This window comes from Pelodiscus sinensis, chromosome 12 (genome assembly GCF_052426305.1).
Source record: "Pelodiscus sinensis isolate ZL-2025 chromosome 12, ASM5242630v1, whole genome shotgun sequence".
Lineage (NCBI taxonomy): Eukaryota > Metazoa > Chordata > Testudines > Trionychidae > Pelodiscus > Pelodiscus sinensis.
This window is the reverse complement of record NC_143063.1, coordinates 43,022,448-43,037,049: the sequence shown is the minus strand read 5'-3', so window position 1 is coordinate 43,037,049 and position 14,602 is coordinate 43,022,448. Positions and strand designations below refer to the sequence as shown.

Genomic DNA, 14,602 nt, shown 5'->3' with positions numbered 1-14,602 from the left:
GAAAGCAGGAAATTCATGTTTCACTTCTCCTTCAATTTTCCACTTTCATTATTTCTCAATAGGGCTTAAGCAGATTAAAAAAAACCATACTGATTAATAGTATTATACATGTATACAATATATCCACATTGTATATAAAAATCAGGAGTGAAAATAATAGAGTTACTCCAGAATCACTTAAGAGCAAAAATTTGCTTCTTATCCCTTTTCTACATAAGATTTTTTTTTTGCCCCAAATTTCCCACTTGTTCAGCTCCTCTATTGATTATACCATGATGAGCAGCCCTGGCAATTGCTTGTGTTTTAGGCATTGTGTGCTGTAGTTACGCTATGGGTGGAGTTAGTGCCCACCTGAAACCTTCCCTATGCTAGAGCTCTCACCATCAGTGCCACCAGTGGGACAACACTATTATTAAACACTATTATTAGCAATGGGTGGGGGTTCATAGTGAATGTAGCATAGACAAGCCTTTAGTGGTTAAGGACAAGTCCCTGTTTGACTGTGGTACATGGCATTAGGACGTGAGGCAGCATTTAATTACAGTTATGTTGAGACTGCAGTTTATGATGTGCATCCCATCTGCAATGCAATCTTTTTTTACCCAGAAAAAGCCATTATAATTTGTACCATGTAATAAGTTTGCATTAATAACTCTCTATTCCTCTTACTTTTGCTGTTTTAGGTCTCAGACCTGGATTAAATTTCACCTTCCCATTTGGAAGACAGACTATCATCTAAGTACATCAGTACCTGCACTTTTAGGATTTAAACCAGAAACTCCCCAGTGTTTAATTAGTATCTACAGTGTTTAATTAGTACCTAAACTACAGTGTCCTCCTCAAGCAAGTGACTGTTCTTCTGCAGTATTCTGCTCTTCCTCTGTTCATTATAATACTGGCCCAGAACTTCAAAAAAATAGGGCTCAGTTCTACAATTGAGCAATCCCTGGAGCTGCAGAATATCCACAATTCCCCATGGAAGTTGAGGGTACTCAGCATCTTGCAGGATCAAAGTCTTAATTTACATTCTCTTTGGCTGAGAAGAAGGCAGATTTAATTAATGAGCTCAAATCATGAAGATGCAGGCTTATTGATTTACGTGTTAAATCACCAAATAACTTCATTGTATTGTTCCTTTGAGCAATACCAATGACTCAACTGATTAGGCTCAAAAGGCAAAGAATCCATTAAGGGTAGAAAATAACTTCATTCGTTCTTATAATTTCAGTTAAAAACTTCACGTCGGCCACACACACCCAACAGCTGCCCAACAACTTCCCTGGCTCTTAATGCATTTACTCCAATTTACCATATATCTAAATATGTGTTAGTCACATTTCATTGTCTAATTTGGAAATGCAAATGGTAATACTGTCGACTTAGGATAATATTTTGAAAAGTGCCTAAGTACCATTTTCAAAAGGCACTAAGTGGTGGGCAATAACCCATCCATGGGCCGGATACAATTCACCCCAGTTAGCTCCTAGTGGCACTTTGTTTACCTGTGCCTCTTCAGGTACAGCTGTGGACCACTGTTCCTGGCCAATGTAGACTGGGATACCTCTTCCTACAGCTCCCATTGGCCGAGAAAAGCAATCCACACTGAACGGGAGCTTTAAGCAGCCGTACCTGCAAAGGTGCCGGTAAAATGAAAGAGCCATCACTGCTGTAATGGTCAAGTATTGCTCTTTCAGTTCTTGGGTCCATAACTGTGCTTCTTGTATATTAAGGAGTAATCATCATCCAATAAAAAAAAATTACAATAGTGGCTTGGCCACGTAAGAACATAATAACATAAGAATGGCCATACTGGGTCAGACCAAAGGTCTCTCTAGCCCAGCATCCTTTCTGCCGACAGTGGCCAGTACCAGGTGCCCCAGAGGGGGGGTACTGAAGACAATGATCAAGCAATTTGTTTCCTACCATCCTTCTCCAGCTTTTGACAAATAGAGGCCAGGAGCACCACTCCTTACCCCCTGGCTAATAGCCTTTTATGGACCTAACCTCCATGAATTTATCTAGCTCTTTTTTAAACTCTGTTATAGTCCTAGCCTTCACAGCCTCCTCTGACAAGGAGTTCCACAGGTTGACTGTGCGCTGTGTGAAGAACTTTTATTAGTTTTAAACCTGCTACCCATTAATTTCATTTGGTGTCCTCTAGTTCTTATATTATGGGAACAAGTAAATAACTTTTCTTTATTCGCTCTCTCCACACCACTCACGATTTTATATACCTCTATCATAACCCTCCTCAGTCTCCTCTTTTCTAAACTGAAAAGTCCAAGTCTCTTTAGCCTCTCCTCATATGGGACCCGTTCCAAACCCCTAATCATTTTAGTTGCTCTTTTCTGAACCTTTTCTAATGCCTAAATATCTTTTTTGAGGTGAGGAGACCACATCTGTATGCAGTATTCAAGATGTGGGTGTACTATAGCTTTATATAGGGATAGTAAGATATTCTTCATCTTATTTTCTATCCCTTTTTTAATAACTCGTAGCATCCTATTTGCTTTTTTGACTCCTCTGCACACTGTGTGGACGTTTTCAGAGAACTATACACAATAAACCCAAGATCTCTTTCCTGATTAGTTGTAGCTAAATTAGCCCCCATCATATTGTATGTATAGTTGGGGTTATTTTTTCCAATGTGCATTACTTTACACTTATCCACATTAAGTTTCATTTGACATTTTGTTGCCCAATCACTCAGTTTGGTAAGATCTTTTTGGAGTCCCTCACAGTCTGCCTTGTTGTTGACTATTTTGAACAGTCAAGATACAGGAACATATCTTAGTTTGTGGGTAAATTAGAAGCAGACTAAAGCACTGAGTGGGATTTTGAAAAACCGATCCAGTTTTGCCATCTTCTCCAGAAACAACTACTGTGTCTGTCTGTGGTTTGTTCACTCCCAGGGCAATTTTGTTTTTAATTTTCTCAGTGAAAATGTGCTACCACTGGTTGTCAGGATTGCAACAACTATTTCTCCTCTGCTAAAGGACCACATCCTGATCTCTTCCATGGCATCTTGCCACCAACATGCAAGGCCAGGAGAGCTGAGGGTGCTTAGAACCTCTGTAACCATCGATGATTTCGGACTGTCCTGGTGGTTAATGTGTGATGCTTAGGCAGGTCTACGAATCCATACTATAGAGAAAGGAGGAGGAATTCATTATATAGGGGTCCAATCTGTTCACTGACCAAACATAAAGAGCCAGTGCCCATGAGACTGATCTGCTTTCTGATCTGATGTCCCACTGGGTGCAGAATCTCCACTAAGAACTCTTCCTTTCTCTCCCCTTTAAAACTCTGCTGAAGAAGCATTCAGCCAAAGTGCTCACTAATTACCCAAGTCAAAATCCAATCAACTATAATTGCTATTTCAAAATTACTCCTTGTGTCTATGCTGAGACTTCTTTTCCTAGGAACTTTAATGAGATCCCTTAGATTCATTCCACAGAGTATCTCTACATTTGCACCCTAGTTCAAACTAGGGATGAAAATGCAGGCATTCGAAATAATCAATGAAGCAGGGATTTAAATATCCCGTGCTTCATTAGCATGATCTCTCCAGCGTGCTAGTTCAAATCACAGCTGATTCGGACCAGGAAGTGCGTGCCGGGACGCGTTAGTTTTTGAGGAGTAATGTTAGTTCGAACCAAGGGCTTTGGTTCCAACTAATTTGTCCTGGCACGCACTTCCTGGTTCGAATCAGCTGTGATTAGAAGTAGTGTGCCAGTGAGATCATGCTAATGAAGCGCAGGATATTTAAATCCCCGCTTCATTTACTATTTCGAATGCCTGCATTTACATCCCTAATTCGAACTAGGGTGCAAGTGTAGACATACCCTAAGTGATGGAGAAGAGGGGATTAGAGTTTTAAAAGGTAGGTCTCCAAGCATTTCAGTCAATAAAACATCAACTGCACCTGAAATCCAGATCTAAAAATAATTACTATAAAGGGACTACTTACCACTTGACAGAATAACATAATATAGTATTTTTTTCTGAGTTATTACTGTTGTGCAAATGTTCCAGCATTGCAGCCAGGGTGAGAGTACAGCTAGATGGGCTGCAGTTTAGATGAGATGTTAATCTAAGATCACAAGTACTTGTTTTTCAATAGTAACAGCATGAATCCACATAGCCTGGATTATCCATTATGATTATATAGTCTGACCTGCATAACACAAGCCAAAGAATTTCACTGAGCAGGAAGAACTATTTTACACCATTTTTCAGAGGCTGCAGGTACAAAGGCTCTGGGTAAAGGAGTCGGCTCCTGGCTGGGGCCAGGGACGAAAGATTTGGGTAGCAGGAGCACGCTCAGGATTCAGTCAGGAGTTTGGGTGCAGGATCTGGGAGGGATTTTTGGTGTAGAAGGGGGTTCCAACCTGGGGTAGGGGACTGGGTGCAAGAGGGGGTTTGCGGTGAGGGGGCAGTACTTATAGTCAGGTGTCCCCTGGTTTGCAGTGCAGCAGGGCTAAGGCAGGCTCCCTGCCTGACCTGGCTCCCAGAAGCACAACATGTCTCTGCAACCCATAGGTGGAGGGGCCAGCAGGTTCTGCACATTTCTCATACCCACAGGCACCTCCCTGCAACTCCTATAGTCCACGGTTCCCGACCAATGGGAGTTGCAGAATCAGCTTTTGGGGCAGGAGCAGTACACAAAGTCCTCCTGACTACCCTTGTGCCTGACACGTCACTGCTTCTGGAAACCATGTAGACCCAGGGAAGACAGAGAACCTGCCTTAGTCCTGCTACACGGTTGCCCAGTCTGTTAATGGCGCAGTCCTTTTTCAGTTGGGCATTCCTGGCAACCCTAATTTTTGTGACCTAACTGCTCACAATCACATTTTACTTATAGTTTCTTTCTTAAAGATAATATGCCACAGATCCCAAAATATATTTATTTTAATCATCTAATCATCAGTCCATATATGTAACATATCTGACCTTCATTGCAAAAACATAATGTTACTGTTCCTGCAGGTATCACCCTTCTGAATCCATATTACTGGTAAATGCTTACAAATTAGGTTTCCCTGCTCATTTACATTCACCTTCAAAATTAAATGTCAAAAAAAGCAGAGAATTACTTCAGATAAGATCATTTTTGAGACTAGAAATATTTTTTATTTTCTCCTATTTGTGATTTTGTAAGTGCACGAGCAAAACTATTAAATCTCAGTATAAACAAAGCTTTTGTTTTAAACACAAAAACAAACAGCCAGGTTAGGTTCAAAGCTGAATAATCTGCAAGTAAAGGTTGAAAGAGTAAACCTTCTCTTTCTCTTTTAAGTGCTCTTTACATTAATCAATTTCAATGCCTGATAATTATACAGTCCATGTTCCAGACACCAAAACACAAGGTCTATTGTACAAGATGAACATTAATTGATTCCTTACATTTCATATCATGCCTTCAGTAGTAGCCCACATCTGATCCTTAGGAAGTAGGTGCAAAACCCCCATATTGTACATAATCTGTATAATGCTGCCTGGGGGTGACAGAAGCGCCTTCCTGAGTAGGGTGGCCAGGTGTCTGGTTTTGAACCGGACTGTCTAGTATTTGAGCTTTCTGTTCAGGAAACAAATTGAGAAAATATAAATGTCTGGTATTTTCTAAATAAGATGTAATGTCGATTGTGATGTAATGTCAAGTGCATCTGGTATTTTTGTTGCTTGAAGAAGTATGAAGTTCAGTTGCTCTTTAGTACACTTTACATAACAACAAATGTTATCAACGGTCTGAAAAATAAAGCAGCATCCATTTGGGGCGTTATGTTTTGTGTGTTAGGGAAGCAGGCATGGTATGAAGGCCCTGTGCGCAGACGTGGACTTAAAGAGGCAGGCACAGTGTAACACAGGGTGGTGATGTGTGTCTGGCACCGGTAGGTTATTAAAAAATGTTCAAGCACAGAGACACGCAAAAGTACATCTGATTGAGCGCATCCCATGTGGAATGGGACTTAAGGGCCTGCCTTCTCCCAACAGCACCATCCCCTGGTTTTCTTCCATTCTCCTCCCCAGAGCTGAGGGAGGAGAAGGGGCCAAGCCCAGGGTGGAGAGTAACTTCTGAGGTCTACAAACTGCCTGCACCCCCTTTCCTCTTTCCCCGTCCCCTGCCTGCACCCCTTTCCTCTCTCCCCTTCCCCTGCCTGCACCCCCTTTCCTCCCCGCCTGCACCCCCTTTCCTCTCTCCCCTTCCCCTGCCTGCACCCCCTTTCCTCCCCGCCTGCACCCCCTTTCTTCTCTCCCCTTCCCCTGCCTGCACCCCCTTTCTTCTCCCCTCCCCTCCCCTCCCGCGCTCCTCTTCCCCCACTCTAGTCTAGGCCCTCTCGCCCCGCCCCCTCCCTAGCCAGGCCGGACTACATCCCCCACAATGCTCCCTCTCCTCGCGAGAGCCGCGAGCGGGGCGGAAATCTCGGGGCGAGGCGCGGACGTCCCAGTGTCTTGGAGACGGTTGCGGGGCCTGACTTCAGCCGCCGCCATGGCCGAGACCGACCCCAAGACCGTGCAGGATCTCACCGCCGTGGTGAGGGGCCCGGGCCGGGCCTGAGGCGGCGCAGCGGAGGGGGGGGGACGTACCTGGGGCCGGGACGCCGAGCGGCGGCCGGGGCCGTTGGCTGCGCAGGCGACCCCGGCCTGGAACCCGAGGGGGGCGCTGGGCAGGGGGTGCGCGCAGGAGCCCGAAAGGGGGCGGGGCGAGTGAGACACTCGGGCTGGGCAGTGCCCGCGGGGGGGGGGGCGGGGCGAGTGAGACACCGGGGGGGGGCAGTGCCCGGGGGGGCGGGGCGAGTGAGACACCCGGGGGGGGGGCAGTGCCCGGGGGGGCGGGGCGAGTGAGACACCCGGGGGGGGCAGTGCCTGGGGGGGGGCGGGGCGAGTGAGACACCCGGGGGGGGGGCAGTGCCTGGGGGGGGGGCGGGGCGAGTGAGACACCCGGGGGGGGCAGTGCCTGGGGGGGGGGGCGGGGCGAGTGAGACACTCCGGCTGGGCAGTGCCCGGGGGGGGGGGCGCATTGCATAGGAAGCCAAGGAGCGACTGTGTCATGTAAACTCCACTCCCTGCCCCCCCCCCCCCGTTACACTACGTGGGGGGGGGGAGGGGCTCGAAGTCAGGGTTGTAAAACCCCGGTTAAAGAGCTCACTGGTTGAACGGGATCCCACAGCCGGGGGTGGGGGAGTGGTTAACCGTCTACCCTGGCTAATTGGTTACTCGTTAACATCCCTGCACGCCTGCCACATCCAGTGTAGGGCCCTTTCTGGGGCGCTGGTTGCCCCCAGCACCGATATTACAGAAGCTTTGGGTTGGGGGGGGGGAAGGAATTACCCCCCCCTTCCTACAGCTGTATCGATTTGGTACCTTTTGGTTTTTTATCTCTCCCTTCCCCCATTAGCAGCTCTAATCCTCAAGGCAGCCCAACTGAGGGAGGGTCGGCCACGTGCAGGATGACAAACCTAGGTGTTTTGAAAGCGTTCTTCTCCGGCACCCGGGGCCGTTTTTTGGAGATGAGTTAAGAGGTTGATTGGTGCCTGCATTATCAATACCTCTTGTCTTGTGAGGACACTTCAGTGTGATGGTTTCCCCACACCCAGCTTTTTGGCTGCGCCCACCCCAATCCAGTTTAAGGAGTGCAGGGTTTCCCAACCTATGGGTTGGGACCCAAATATGGGTTGCCATTACATTTCAAAAGGGTCGCCCAGTGTCTTCCCCAAGTGACTCTGCCCCCCTCATCCTCTCATTTTTGAATTGCCTTGGGTCATCAAGTCTTTCTGAATTGTCAAAATGGGTCCCCATCTGGAAAATGTTGGGAACCGCTGAACTAGTGTCACGGGGCTGTTGGCCAGGTATCTATCAGCAAGAGTAGTTCAGAGCTAGTCATGTAATTTAAGACCTTTTGTGTGTGAGAGATTGAGCTGTATTTTGAAAATATTAAGAACAAGTGTGTTTTCTCAGAGTCTTGCATATGTGAGATGCAGAATGAGTGTGTGGCTAAAGCCCAACGCTGAGCCTTCCTTGGGCTTTGATGTAGTTTTTGACACTGACTCAGTTTGTAGACCTCAGAAGTTACACCATTTCACTTTCTTCATTGGTACACTCTTGGGTGGGTGTAAGGTATATAGAGCTTCTCTAAGGTTTTTTGAGTGATTGTGGATTAGGAATGTTAAGGAGTAGTCAAATGTTTATCGGATAGTTGACAGGATAGTCGACTAGTTGCTTGCTCCCCTCCCTTTGCTGCTTCTATCAGATCTATCACTTACATCTATCAGAGGGAGCAAGGGGGGGAGAAGAGGGGAGAACTTCAAAGTGGCAGCACCACATGAAGCCCGGGATCAGCTGGGGATGCCCTGGACTCTGTGCAGTGCTGCCGCTTTGAAATGCTGCAGCAGTATTTCAAAGGGGCAGCAGCCCACGGAGCCCAGGGTCACTCCAGCTGACCCCAGGCTCTATGCGGTGTTGCATCTGAATTTCAAAGGGGCAATGCTGCCCTAATCGACTAATTGAATAGTCAATGCAAAAATGCATCGACTATTGTATTAGTCAATTACACGCTATTTAACATCTTTATTGTGGATAAGGATGTTAAATTTAGATTATCAACTAATCAAATAGTCAATGTAATTTGCATCAACTAATCAATTAGCTCTTGCTACACTTCAAAGGCAGAAGTGCCACAAGGAGCACAGCCAGCGGGGGACTCACAGTTCCCCGCACCCACGCTCCCTGCTTTTGAAATGTACAAGAGCCCCCAGAGGGCTCTTGTACATTTCAGAAGCAAAGTGCTGCAAGGAGTCTGGTGCCAGCGGGGGACTGTTTGAGTACCCAGCTTGCCCCAGGCTCCCCGCAGCACTTCTACTTTTGAAATGTTGCAAGAGCCGTGCTAGAGCTAGGCAGTAAAGGGGAGGAGGGGAGTTACTATTCGAGTCACTAGTCAGCTATCCGATAAGGATTTGCTTATTGGATAGTAGACTGGTCACTTACATCCCTAATTGTGGAGCACTTTGAAATCCTGTAAGGAAGACACTGTAATTTCTGAATTATTTTTGGCATGGAGTTTCCAGAGTAGTTTGTGTTACTATGAACATTTGATCAATGGTAATGTCCAAATGTATAATTTTGTGTGAAACAAGTTGAGATCAGTAGTGACATAATTATACCAAAGTATTGTAAAAAGGGATATTTTGTTTAATTATTTACTTTTTTCCCCTTTTAGGTACAGACACTGCTTCAACAGATGCAAGATAAATTTCAGACAATGTCTGACCAGATCATTGGAAGAAATATCCTTTCTTCTTGTAAAATGGCTCTGATGGCAAGTGTAGAAATATTTATGTATATTAAATTCTAAATTTGCAAGCCAGATTTCTAAAGGCACTGTAACAATGTGTAAGGATGTAATCAAATGATGATAAACTGCTACTAAGTGTAAACATTACAGTTAATTTTCTTTAACTCAAGCTAACTTGATGACATGAGCTGTCGTATTGATGATCTGGAGAAAAACATTGCAGACCTCATGACACAAGCAGGAGTGGAAGAATTGGAAGGAGAGAACAAGATGCCTGCTACTCACAAGAGTTAAAGTGAGGGAATTCTTCTTAACTTTCTGAGTGAAATCCTGTTCTGAAATGGCAAAATTCCATTTACTTTAAAGGGACCAGGATTTCAGCCTCTGGTGTGTGAGGCAGAGTCTGAAATCTCCAGAGAATAATTCTGAAAATACTATAATAAAAAATTCTATTTTATCATGCAATGAGCTCTAGAACGTGCTCTAGATACAGAAAACTGAAAGCTCCTACCAGCCTCTTTAGACAGGCTGTTTCCTTAAGTGAAAAGTGGTACAGAATATTAGAAGTAGAAATTTAAAAAAATAGAATGTATTAAAGGAGCAAAATGGTGAAATGGCTATGTTCTCTGCTGTTCCTTTACCCTGACAGCATACAATTAATGTTTGAACAATATATAATATTAGGCATTCCCCCCTCACCATCTAATTTCAACCTTTCTGCCTCCCTGGAAGTACTACTAGTATGTGTCACACAAAAACACTATCTGCTTTTCAAGAAACAGCCAAGTAAAGTATAGCTCCTGGCACAGCAGATAAAGAATGACAAAGTCCCCACTAAGAAACTCATAAATAATCAAGGTTGTTGCAGAGCATAGTGAATGTGCTGTTGGTGCGCTGAAGCTACTATGACATATGCTCGACCTATGAATGTGTTTTAATTAGTGGGATACATTTCATGGGCGTTGAGATTCATTTCAGTTTCCCAAATCCACTTTTGTAATAATAGGAGGGCAACTAATTGAAAACAGTAAAGCACTAATCATGCTAGTGCAAGATTGTAAATTAGCAGTGGTTTCAAGGTGACTAGTAAAATGCTTTTGGAATAGTTTCACAACTTCAGGTATAGAACCAGATAGCTTCTCTCTAATGTTATTATGGACACTACCTCAGGGGTTGATCCCTCTTAAGATTTTCCATCCATGAGTGAGTTTTGTCTTGTGCACCAATATTAAGGTCTTGTGTGCTTGTTTGGACGTGTGCCACTGTGGCACCCAAGTTATAAACCTCTCCTCTTTACCCTCTGCTGCCATGTCTTCCACCTTCCCCTTGCCTCATCTGTTCCCCAGGTGCCGCCTGCTGCTGCTGCCCCTCACCCTCCTCTGCTGCCTTTCTCACTCCCCTTAGCCTCCTGGGACCTGCCCCCTCTCTGACTTCTGCACCTGCCCTTTCCCCCTGTGCCCACCCCTCCTCTAGCCCTCCCCATCACCTCTTCTAACAACTCCCCCATCTACCTGCCCTGCCTCTTTCCTCTGCCCTCTGGTACCTGACCCTCCCCTTCCTGTGTCTGCCCTTCTGCTTCACTTCCACAATCCCCCTGGCATCTGCACCTTCCCTTACCCCCTGCATAGTCCTCCCTCTTCCCTCACTGCCCCTGCCTTCCCAGCACCTGCCCTTCTTGCCCTCTTCCTCCCTGGTGCCCACCCCCTCACCACCCTCTGCCCCAGTTTAATGACTTGCTCCATCCCCCACCTTCTTTGTGCCAACCCCTTCTTTCAACCCCTCTTCTCCAGGCACCCACTCCTTCCTCCCTCTTGCCCCCATTGCCCCTCCCCTCTGCTTCTCCCCTTTCCTCTCCCAGAGAATCACCCTGCCTCCTTCCTTCTCCCATCCTGTTCCCTCCCTCCCTTCCTGCCCTTTCCTCTCATTGTCTTCTCTTGGCCTCCTGGCATTTATCTCTCCTCCACCCTGCCCTTGGTGCCTTTCCCTTTCTTCTCCTGCCTGGGTCCTCTCTTCCCCTCTCTGCACAAGTCCCTTTCTCTCCTTACCTGAACCTTCTCTTTAGTTCTCCCTCTACCCCTTCCTTCCTCTTCTGCCATCTTGACACCTGCATCTGCCAGGCAGGGCAGCATGGTGGGTGGCTGCTCTGTGCATAGGGGCTGGAACCAGGGCTGCGGTGCTATTTTTAGAACCCTAGTCCCAATCCAGGAGCAGCTGCATCACAGTCTGGCTCTAGTCCCAGCCCACGAGGCAGCTACCTGCCATGTGGCCCAGCCCCAGGAGCAGCTTGGGGCATGGCTCTGCTGAGAGGGTGGGCGAAACTGAAATTCTTGGTACATGCCCACAAAGGCCCGCACCTTACAGGGAGCCTGGTGGTTAATCTCTGTGAAGGAGAAATAATTGAGAGAGGATGCTTTCATCTTGACTATCTGATGAATGTATTTTCTTAGGATGTTAAAACAAAGTGAAGTAAACATAGGTCTTGATTCAGCAAACTCTTTTTTGTAATTATAGCTAGCTGACTGGTTTTATTCTTGAACATTTGTTGAATTATAGACTATTCATGTAAGTAAAGTTAAGTGTTTAGTTGCACTAGAGTTTAATTTTTACTTTTAAATCTGAGGGATTTTTTATACTTCCCTTAGGTCACAGGGAATCAATTACTGTAACTGTAATTATAGCATGCTTCTGTAGTGAAATTCCTGTTAATAGTCATATTCTGTCTTCCCCTCAACAGGTTGCCAATAATTTATGATGAATGCTGGAATACACTTTTTTTACAGATCCACAGGATTACAGAATTTTTTGCAAATGGTGTATGTAAAAGCATTTTATATGGTTATAGAGCTTGCATTCCTAATGTATATTGTATAGCTAGATTTAGATTAGTATATTTTGATTTGTGCAGTGTAGTTTCACACTTTTTGAATTCTTGTTATAAGGATCAATTGTATTAAAATACACTTGATGGAGCTTAACTATAACTACTGAATTTGAGTGGAATTTTTCGTGAAGACTTTTTTTACTGTACTTTAATTTCTTTTTGATGACTAAAAATCTAGTGATTTCTGTCAAATTGAAAAAGTACTTGTCATATTGTAACTTAACACTTTTGGGGAGCGAAGCACAAGATTGAAATTGAATTATAGTCTTAGCATCAATCATTATACCAGTACAAAATAATATATTGTTTTTAATGCATCCAGTAAAATGCTCTTGGATACTTAAGATGTGAGGTGTACACATTTTTTTACTTGTACTCCTGGCGTTACTTCACCTAGTGTATGGTGTCATGACTAAGAATTGGAAGGTGAAGTGATGTGATAGAAACATCCCTCCAAAGGGTAAGAAACCACTGTAGCTCAAGTAGGTTATTCATTTAGAATGCTGAGATGCTATCAATAAATCCCATGATGACATTTTTCTTAGCTAAGAGTTTGTAGTAGTATAGCAAGACACTACAACAAAACCCTCCTAGTATACATTCATCATCAGTGTCATAGTTGAAAAATAGCATTTAAGTATTGGGTATATTATAAGAAGACACTGTCTAGGAAATGCTGAGTACCTGGTCTTTGAGCATAAATCATTGGCACTGTATATAAAACCAAGCCGCTTAGCTGAGAAGCGGAGTATTCGGTAATCTTGGAAGGAGGGAATCCATTTTTAAGTTATAAAATCCTGCTATTATGAGCAACAAATAGGAGAGCATCTTCATAATACCCTGCTTCAGAAACTGTCTACCTTTTTCTTAATCATATCAATTTTTTACCTTTTCTTAAATTCAGTAGATTGAGTTTGAGCATTTGGAAATCACAAATCTTTGTTGAAAGAATCTTTCTATATCTTTTCACGGTTTATGAAGAAAAATGACTCAAGTACTCGGATGATACTATACGACTGGTTTGAGAGATTAATACTTCCCAACAACTTGTTTGAGAGATGACTCTAAGCAGTCACTAATAACAAAGCTGATATAATTCTATAGATAGATGTTTATACTGTACCACACTTAATGCTGGTATGAGTGCCTCTAAGTTAACTTCATTGGAATTATGAAGGCAATATGTAGGGATATGTCATTTCTCAAAACAGTGAAAATTGTATTGAGAGTTCAAAATGTTAGGTGAAATTTTTTGATTGTGGAAAATGTGTACTGTACCACCAGCCTTACATTTGTTGTACTGTCATTAAAAATACCTAATAAAATTGTTAAATGGTAACTTAGTCAAATTATATAATGTAAAATACTGTATGGGCATGCACAAAAGCTTTTAACTTGGAGTTTATACAAGTCACAAAGGCCTTTGCATAGATGTTTCAGGTATATTAAGTGTAATGAAGTTATCTGCACACTTATGGTTAATGTAAATGTAACCACATAAGGAAATTTGATATAGAAATTGTATATCTGGGTGCTTGCAATACTATGTTCAAAGTGTGGTTGAGTGTCATTTTAATTCTTAGGTGTATTCTTATATGAAGACATTAGCAATAACTTTCTATGGGGGGAAAAAATCAAATTTTAATTTCTTTGCATAAGAGTTTGGCAGAGAACTAGCATTAGAATTTTTCTGGGAGATATAAGTAAATTTTCTCATCTATATTTATTTTAGTGGAAAATTTCTGCTTAATGGAAAAGTTATTATATACTTAGATTGTTCAGGTAGTATTTCCCTGTACGATTAGTCTCTTTAGCAGTATCAGTAGATAAATGGTAATCTGGAAAGTATAATTTTGTGCAAAAAATGCCTTTCACTCAATTACTATCATTTAAGATATGCACAGACTGTTTGTACTAATTGAGTTACAATAAGCTTATTCAAGACATAAATATAAACAATGAATCTAGCAAAATAAGATTCTTTTGGCCTAGTACAGATGAATATACATTTGATCTGTATTAATACAAGTACAGTAGAACACTTAATATGCAGTCTCTTTATGGATTAAAAGTTGTTCTTTCCCATTTTCAATCATCATATTAGTAAGGTTTTCTTTTATATGGATTCTTCATTTTACAAAATACAGGACAGGCCTTTTATTATGAGGCATAATTAAAACACATCTATTATCCTTTTGATAGTGGTGGTGGTGGCTGGACCTGCTGGCTGGCAGAAGTCCCTGCAGTTATAAGTGCAAATTTATCAAATTTATTCCATTTTAATGGGAGAAGAATCACCTTAATATTCAGTTTGAGAATCATCCATCAACTTCAGAAGGCACCATTGTTCATTGGGGAAAGGGCTGGATAGTTCCTCATTTTTCTTTTTTGAAACATTTGCCCTGAAGTACAATAAATAGGCTCAAACA

At 43.4% G+C, this 14,602-nt stretch overlaps 1 protein-coding gene across 1 annotated transcript; it reads left to right on the top strand.

Annotated features, from left to right (window-relative positions):
• Nucleotides 1-6,380: 6,380 nt before the first annotated feature.
• Nucleotides 6,381-13,512, top strand: HSBP1 (heat shock factor binding protein 1). Its single transcript, XM_075939986.2, has 4 exons — nt 6,381-6,535; nt 9,218-9,284; nt 9,468-9,587; nt 12,027-13,512. The coding sequence occupies exons 1-3, from the start codon at nt 6,383-6,385 to the stop codon at nt 9,584-9,586; spliced, it is 339 nt and encodes a 112-aa protein (XP_075796101.1). The 5' UTR covers nt 6,381-6,382; the 3' UTR covers nt 9,587; nt 12,027-13,512.
• The last annotated feature ends 1,090 nt before the right edge of the window (nt 13,513-14,602 follow it).

Bases quoted from the DNA above. Each gene is read 5' to 3' on its own strand.
- HSBP1 (XM_075939986.2), top strand. From the start codon at position 6,383: ATGCTCCCTCTCCTCGCGAGAGCCGCGAGCGGGGCGGAAATCTCGGGG. The intron at 6,536-9,217 runs GTGAGGGGCCCG...TTCCCCTTTTAG, and splicing joins TGCAGGATCTCACCGCCGTG to GTACAGACACTGCTTCAACA. The intron at 9,285-9,467 runs ATATCCTTTCTT...ACTCAAGCTAAC, and splicing joins TGACCAGATCATTGGAAGAA to TTGATGACATGAGCTGTCGT.